At 37.6% G+C, this 8,113-nt stretch overlaps 1 protein-coding gene across 3 annotated transcripts; it reads right to left on the bottom strand.

Moving 5' to 3' along the window:
- Nucleotides 1-1,491: 1,491 nt before the first annotated feature.
- elovl4a (ELOVL fatty acid elongase 4a) lies at nucleotides 1,492-7,464 on the bottom strand. Of its 3 annotated transcripts, none has more exons than XM_067510200.1 (8): nucleotides 7,202-7,464; nucleotides 6,471-6,676; nucleotides 6,220-6,302; nucleotides 5,695-5,882; nucleotides 5,319-5,399; nucleotides 4,532-4,703; nucleotides 3,713-3,840; nucleotides 1,492-3,556 (listed from the first exon to the last, which is right to left on the bottom strand). In XM_067510200.1, the coding sequence occupies exons 3-8, from the start codon at nucleotides 6,284-6,286 to the stop codon at nucleotides 3,230-3,232; spliced, it is 963 nt and encodes a 320-aa protein (XP_067366301.1). In that variant the 5' UTR covers nucleotides 6,287-6,302; nucleotides 6,471-6,676; nucleotides 7,202-7,464; the 3' UTR covers nucleotides 1,492-3,229. The 3 variants fall into 3 exon arrangements, with proteins under 3 accessions (XP_067366301.1, XP_067366302.1, XP_067366300.1); XM_067510201.1 differs by having other exon boundaries at nucleotides 6,495-6,676; XM_067510199.1 differs by lacking the exon at nucleotides 6,471-6,676 and having other exon boundaries at nucleotides 7,202-7,461.
- Between the last annotated feature and the right edge of the window lie 649 nt (nucleotides 7,465-8,113).

The following is an 8,113-nucleotide window of genomic DNA, read 5'->3' as shown; positions in this document are numbered from 1 at the left end:
GCTGCTGTGTACAGTTGCCATGGAAACCTTTGTCTAAACCTGTCAAAATGGGAGGAGGATTCGGCCAGGATTAACAGTGTTATAAATAAAAGTTTAAGAGATTTTTTTGTAGTGTCGACCAAATAGGTTGCTATATAGATTTGGCTTCATCACAGTTATTTTTTTTTATGTCTGTTAGACAAGGAAAACATGACAGACCTAACCCCACCCTATGTTGGTACGTAGCACCTATTGTTCTGCTAATTTTTGTGCTTCTACATTATTAGTTAAAATGACAGCATGTTTAAATTTTTTTATTTTATTACAATAGATTATATATTATAAATGTGACAGTACTGTTGCTAATTTAGCACTGGTGATGGCTTAACAAAATTGTGAGGAGAAATGCATAATACTGATAATGACTTTCAACAAAAATGGAAAGATTTTACACGATTTCTTTTCAATCTCTTGAGTAATTCCAAAATGCTCCATCTCAAGTAAAATTCCTGCATTTAAAAATATAATAAAAGTCTCATTAGAGACTTTGATTATTATTGACTCATTTAAAGTGATAACCAACGGCCAATAAACATTCCTGTGTGAAGAAAAACCTTTCAGCAAATATGTTAATTTGATATCTTAAAATGTTCTTTATATTTAGGAGAAATTATTCCATAATTACAGAAGAAGGTTCAAGGCTCAACATTTGGACAGTGTGGTGAGTAAAAACTGATGCCCATTGCCTCAGAGCCCTCTAGTGTTTAACAATTACTCTGCACATCTGTTAGCAACAACGGCTAAAGCAGTCATGTCATTAATGTAAAAGCACAGTCTTAGTCCATATGCATGAATATATATATATATATATATATATATATATATATATATATATATATATATATATATATATATATATATATATATATATATATTATACACACACACAAAAACAGATATGTTTCAGGATGCACTATAACCTTTACAGGTGAACTTAATTTGACCTTCTCTAAACTTTTGAATGCAAATGTCAAACTGTTTTTTTGCATAACATGCTGTTCTCTAAAAAGGTGATTAGCTGAAAAAAATCACAATGTGATTTATGGATCAGACATGATCTATGAATCGACCACTAAATGTTCTGGTTCAATGACAATTTCTGCTCTTCATCATGCTGTTCACATTTTGACATCATGAGACCAAGACAGGACCTAACAATTGACAAGTGTTTGAGAAACTGACAATATGTTGTGTTATACCCACCACTGTTGTTAGCTTTTGTTTCTATAAATTGTTTGAGATAAAGAAATTACTATTGCATGCTTCTACTTAAATGCCCTTTCATGATAATGATGATAATATCACTGTAGCTTGAAATTTTCAATAAATTTCAACCAAAGTCAAATATCCCTGACTTTTTGTTAGTAGTGTATATCCTTGTTAAAGAGCTATGACATTTACAACTTTATAAAATAGTAAATTAAATTAAAGGAAAGGGGCCAACAGCCAACATTTGTACAGGCATTCAGTTTAATTCACTTTGAAGACATGTTATACTTAAAAAAAAACCAACAACATTGAAGCAAGTGCACCTGTAAATGTCCAAGCTAAAAGGCTGGGAACATTCCCAAATGTGCAGTGTACAAAATATCACAACGTGGTATGTAAAACACAAAAAGAACAAATTACAAAGACAAGCACCGTCAGCTAGATGGAAGTTGATATTTACATAAAAATATAAAGAACCAATAACTAACATCAAAATGCATTGCTTGAGGGATGAGATACAGCTGGATTTGCTGATATCGAGCCAACCACTTTATTTATACTCTATATACTGTACTACAGGCAGAGCCAAGGTATTTTTCATATAGTGAAATAACATACAAAGTCACTATAGAGGTTCACCAGCTCTTTTTATATAGATATCATAACCTTTATCTTTTTAAAACCAAATTCTTTCCCCTGATGATAAATTTACATTCAAACCACCTCAGGACACAGATTAAGCCTTAAAACGACGCAAGAAGAAAACAGGCTGTTTTAAAACTGGCTGTAAGCTAGTTCCGAATGCCCCGTGACAACAAAGGAAACTCAGACCAGCACTGCGTCTTTGTTCAGCACACAAGACTAATAACAACATCAGAGGGAATATAAAAAGATAGGAGACAGGTAAACATCTGCAAAGACAAAACTCTACCAGCTTCTCTGTCAAAAGGGTGGAGATGATCATCAGATCCATCATTTCTCTGGACATCATCCATGATATTTAATAACATACAAGAAGGGCTATATAAAACAAGTTTTTGTTGTATACAGAAATAGAAAACCTAAATATAAACCTTCAATGAGCTCTAGATGATTTTTCCATCATAAACAAAAGATGGAACAATCCCTTTCCAGTCTCACAGGGTTAGTAAGCTATTTATTTTTTCTTTTTATATGTACGGCTTATCTCTGATTACTGATCTATTGATTATTGAAAGCTCAAAAGTCCACAGCTGAAAAGAAATGCGAATAGATTAGACAACTCTATCTTCACAAATAAGTGAATAAATACAGAGGTTGTCTTTAGCAGACACGAAGTGTAAATTTAAATTGCTCACATTTTACTAATAAATCGAATAAATATGAGTGCAAATATGAAATGATACTGTACACTGTCATCTGTTTTATATCTGCAAAGGTGAACAACAAAAAAGATTAGGCTCAAATATAAATGGACATATTTGTCCATGTGTTATGATTTGTATTCCTCTCTCAGTACAGCAGTGATCCCTAACAACAATGATATACTGTAATCATTTTAAGCAGAACAGGTGCACGTATAGTAGTGTTCCCAGCATGCCAACTGGGCCTGGTGAAGAGTGTTTGATGTGTCCTTTTCAGGCTTAGGTTTTTCTAGCTGAAAGTCACTCTTTTTGAACCAGATACGCATACACTATTTGGCAGCACAATGAAGAGGAGGAATACTAAGTTCTATTCTGTACCACTCACTACAGTATGTTGGGTTATTTGTGATAATGGTCCCCTTAGGCGTGATCTTTGACACATCTGACTAACATGATGATCCTCTTTCAAAGCAGGCCTGTCTCATATTTTATGAACAACTCAGATCATGGCTTCAATAATCAACACATCAGACCATAAATTCTCCATTTCCTCAAATTAAGTCTTTATGTTTTAGCACTTGCTACCTAATACCCAAAGCAAGGCCCTACCTTAGGTCTACCTGATCAATCCACTTTCTCTAGTCTCTTTTCGCTCTCCCTTTCCTCTTTCTCCTCCCAGAGTTCTCCTGGGGATTCTCCTCTTTGCTCCCCGTCACCACTGCTCCACTAACAGCCTTGCTGAGCCCGTTAAAGGTTCCGTTAGACAGTGCCCTGCCTGCTTTGGAAGAGGAGGACGAGGCATCGCGCCTGGGCTGCTGGCGGCGATACGTCTGGTAGTAGAAGTTGGCGAACAGGATGATGAAGGTGATAGCATAGCAGATGAGGGAGTAGTGCATCCAGTGAGGGAAATCACAGTTTACGTAGAGCGACAAAGCTGTGTGGCCGATGGTGAAGTGGAACTGAATCTAAAACACAAAGAGAGGAACAAAATCACATCACACCTTTTCAAGCTCTTCACAGATTTGTTATTCCTGTTAGATACTCAAAAAATGTAACCTTCCAAAATGTGCTAAGTGAACTTACATAATGGAAAAAAGCCACAGAGGGCACTAGTGTCTTACCATCTGGATGATTGTCAAATACTTCTTCCACCACAGGTACTTTTGGATCTTAGGTCCACAGGAAGCCAGGCCATAATACAGATACATCAAGACATGGACCAATGCATTCATGTGTGCTCCAAAAAATGCTGAAAATACAACAAATGAAACCGATGACTTTCAAATTATTATAACTGTAGAACTAGAACATACATCAAACAAGTGTAAAGTGTTGCTCTAAATAGGGCAATGCGAATGCAGAAATGTCAGTTTTTGAATAAAGTCTGTGCTGTAAAACTGTTTAGGTTCTCCTGCTTTTAAGCAAGAAATCTTCTTGCTTGTGTTTCAAGTTTTTATTTAGACATGTTGAGCAGTTCGGCACACCTTTCTTCTGTTTGAGCACAATAGCTACAACTTTTACAACAATTCAGCGTGTTTTGGATCTTTTGGAACTGTAATTTTTTCTAATAATTTAGTTTTTGACCATATACCTGCAGAAATACTGATATCATAACTGCTAAGATTTGGCATTTAGCTCAAAACGCTGATACAACTACCTACAGCCACACAAAGCCACTAGCATGGCTGTTATGTCTAATTCATATTTTAACCAGAAATGCAATCATTTGATTTTGCTGAGAATCATTTTCCAGCTAGACTTCCACACACCGATGACTTTGACGAGAGCTAGTGTCAGTAAATTGTGCACTTTGGATTATTTACCAAAAGTAAGTTCGATGAGCAAATTGTTGTTGCTAGTGAGAAACAACAAATAATGAAATTTACAATTGTAGAAAAGCCATAATGTTGATGTAACTTCCTGTACCATGAGCTACTCACACTGTCCTCCCGCCACCCATTTGATACCGATCCACCAGAGCGTGAACATGGTGCAGTGGTGATAGACATGCAGGAAGGTAACTTGATTGAATTTTTTCCTCAGGATGAAAAAAACTGTGTCCAAGTACTCAATGCCTTTAGAGATGAAATACCACCACAGAGCTCCAGCCACCTGTCCCAGAGAGGACACATGAAATGAGGTGAAGGGAGACGGCAGGTGCAGGCAGAGGAGGGACACAGAAACAAGTGGGAAAAGACTATTTAAAAAGCAGACAAGCACATTTGGAAATGGACTTGATTTCAGTATATCACTCACTTGCTCTTTCTTGATGAACTATTACCTATTTTCTCTTTTCTAATCTACAATCTGCAACATCTTAATTTCAGGGATACCTGAGACCAAACAATGTCTGGTTGTAACTACGTCATGGAGCAACAGAAAGGAAGGTGAAACTGATCCCTCCTTCAGCTCAGCTCACACTTTTTCTGATGAGAGCACCAGGGTCCAAATGAATGGAGCAGATTATGTTTCTAAAACAACTAAGAGCGAAGTTTTCCTGGCACACTGGTTGATAAAAATTATTTTCTTAATCATCTGGATACTGTACAGAACTATAGTGACATGAGATATATCTGTGAAATACTGTATATTGCACAAATGAAAACTAAAACAAAGTTGCATAATAGGATAATTTACATTAGATGCATTTTGCTAAATGCAAAATCATTTATTTTACATGGAAAATATGCGTGTTCATGTGCATGTTTACCATCTCCAAACACTTACCCGGATTTCATTTGGGTCATCTGCATAGTTAACCGGTTGGCAAATGTAACTGTAGCCTGCTGACCGCGTTGACACAAACAACTACAAAAACAAGAGGAAATCTCAAAGGAATCAGTGAGATAAAAATGACAAAGGCAAAGACACACAATGAGAGGTAAAAAGATACAAAGAGAAACAAAGTGCAGGCTAAAGGCTGAATACATTGTTATAAGGTTAGTATTAAAACCAAAGGGGAAAAACTTTTACTGTAATGTACTCATCTGGATGAACAGTTGCAGACAGTCACAGACTCAGTGGACTCACTTTATTTATTTATTTATTTTAATATTTGGGGAAAAGAGCAGAACTTCTAACTTATTCTCAATCAATAATCTACCTCTTTAAAGATGAAGGCGTTGAGGAGGACCATGCTAAAGTTGTAGACAATGAGGGTTTTGCGGAGCTGGAAGGGTTCTCTGTTCTTCATGTATTTTGGACCCAGCCAGAGGAACAGCAGGTACAAAGTGCTGATGGCCAATGTGGGCAAGGGGTTGTCCATCAGAGGCCATTTCTCCACGCGCTTGTCTGTAGAATGAGTATTTTTATAGTGTTATATATCTATTAGTGATAGTTATTTGGATACTTTCAGAAGGTGAATCCTAATACACCTTTCAATAAATCGTCAAGTAACAACAAGAAATGTGAAAGAAAGTTATGTTTTTTTTTGTTCCAGTTAACATAGTACAAATGAAGGAGCAATGATATTTTATGTCTTTAAACAAGATAATCAATGTCGCACAGGTCAAAGGTATCACTGTAGTGCAACTTTGACTCATCGCTCTACAAGAACCTACTGGAGCAGCATACTTTTTACTGACTCATCCTATATTGACTCACTAAATTGAAAACACAGTCTTATTACCTGCAATAGTTAGGGTCCATTTGTACAGTTCTATGGTGTCATTAATTAAATGTGTGACAATCTCCATGGGTGTGGCTACTGACCTGAAAACAAAGACAGGGGTGAAAACAGAGACCATAAAAATCACAGCTTTGAATCATCCTCCAAGGGTTCAGTCATCAACACCGTCAACCCATGCTTTCTCTTTTTTTCTTTACATTGAACATTTTTATTATTATTCATATGAATTCCCAATCAATTAAAAGACAGACCAGGAACCAGGCCCACAGGAGTACCTATAGGTGGGCTACAGGCTTCAGTGCGCACAAAGGCAGCCAACACCGGCCGGCACAGCGCATGTGTCAGCAGATTTTTGGTTTGAGCACGACCACCAGCCGACCTGGTGGTCGTTACAATGAAGGGGGAATTCCTCCTGACCCAGCTTCACTTTGTAATGGGTCATCTCCTATAGACAGTCCTATAGACACGAGAGAGTGGACAGAGAGTCCTATGAGCAGCAGAGTATGCAGTCAGAAACACCGTGTAATTTATATTCCTTAAAAAGGGGGACGCCCCCCCTCCTCTCTCTCTCTCTCTCTCTGTCTCTCTCAGCCAAAGCTGCTGCAGCATATGCCGTGGTCCTGCACGCGCTCTCCGTCTAAACGGCTCCGACAATAAACCACTCATCGGGGTTAAAATACACATTTTATGATATAGTTGATATTTCTAAAGATTAAAGGAGATTTCAATAGGATTTGAATGGTGAACGTCCATTCTGCGGCATGCAGCCAGGCCTTCAACTAGGCTGCATAAGCAGTCCTGTTATCAACAGTCTATGACTTTTTCAAAACGCATGAGTTTCATTCTTAGATCTATATAAGCAATACAATTGCTGCCCATAGACAATAAACATGGAGGCTGCGCAAAGGCAAGAGTAATCTCTTATGATCGAGACTGATCGAAACACCTACCCGGTGCGAATGTATCATGCTTACTGCCTTACCGTCTCGGTGCCTCAAAAATCCGTCAATTGTGACATTCAATGCAAGGTCATTCAGTGCGCGTTATTCCCCCTGTAATCCAATATTTAGGTTTCGTATGAATTGGTTAATTGATTTATATCCAGAGTGAAATCAACGGAGAGTTGAGTGAACGGCGATGGGATGAATTTCTCGTTAAGGGACCATACTAGCCTCCACTGCGCGTTTGATTCAATGAATTCCTCCTCTGACCCTCTCATCACCAGCGTCAACGCAGCCGGAATACACCTTACACTTCTGCTCAGAATTTCCAAATAAAAGACAGAACCACGCAATTTCTAGTGCAGAAAGCGTGATAAACTAGGGAGGAGAATTAGTTCAAAAAGCACTATTGTTAGTAGTAGTATTATCTAAGAAATTTCAGTAATTTAGTGCTACAGTTTGCATAATTTTTCTAGTGACTAAATTTTATATTTGCTTTTTTGTGAAAGGAGCATCGCTGTTTTTCCTGTTTCATTCAGGATGCCGCTGTCTCGCTTGATTCAGCTCCGTTTCTTTGGTGCCACTTGTCGGGGAGGATAGAAAGATGCTACGCGCATGCGCACAGATGGAGGCGGATGCAGCAGCCGGGCACATCAGCTTCGTCAGACGAACAAAATTAAAACAGGAAACACATCGCGTTTGCTTTCAAATTAACACTGTGAAATGTGTCGCTTAATTGGACAAAATGATGCACAAACAATCATGTGATTACGGTATGTGAGTGTGTCAATATCCATGCAAAATAGATAGAATAGAACATAGTATGTTGTGTCATATTGGATTAAATGTTTATTATAAAAAGACTTAAGGTCAACAATAATTGAATGATTAGCCCTAAATGACCTTAGCAGTAAAATGTGTAGAAAGCTGTTAATTGGGACAGTGGCCTAATA

Source organism: Channa argus, chromosome 7, assembly GCF_033026475.1.
Source record: "Channa argus isolate prfri chromosome 7, Channa argus male v1.0, whole genome shotgun sequence".
In the NCBI taxonomy this organism is placed as follows: domain Eukaryota; kingdom Metazoa; phylum Chordata; class Actinopteri; order Anabantiformes; family Channidae; genus Channa; species Channa argus.
Note: the sequence above shows the minus strand (reverse complement) of the source record. Positions and strands in the feature narration are given on the sequence as shown.

Bases quoted from the DNA above. Each gene is read 5' to 3' on its own strand.
- elovl4a (XM_067510200.1), bottom strand. From the start codon at position 6,286: ATGGAGATTGTCACACATTTAATTAATGACACCATAGAACTGTACAAA. The intron at 4,704-5,318 runs GTAAGTGTTTGG...TCTCTGGGACAG, and splicing joins ATGACCCAAATGAAATCCGG to GTGGCTGGAGCTCTGTGGTG. The intron at 3,841-4,531 runs GTGAGTAGCTCA...TTGTATTTTCAG, and splicing joins ATGGGTGGCGGGAGGACAGT to CATTTTTTGGAGCACACATG.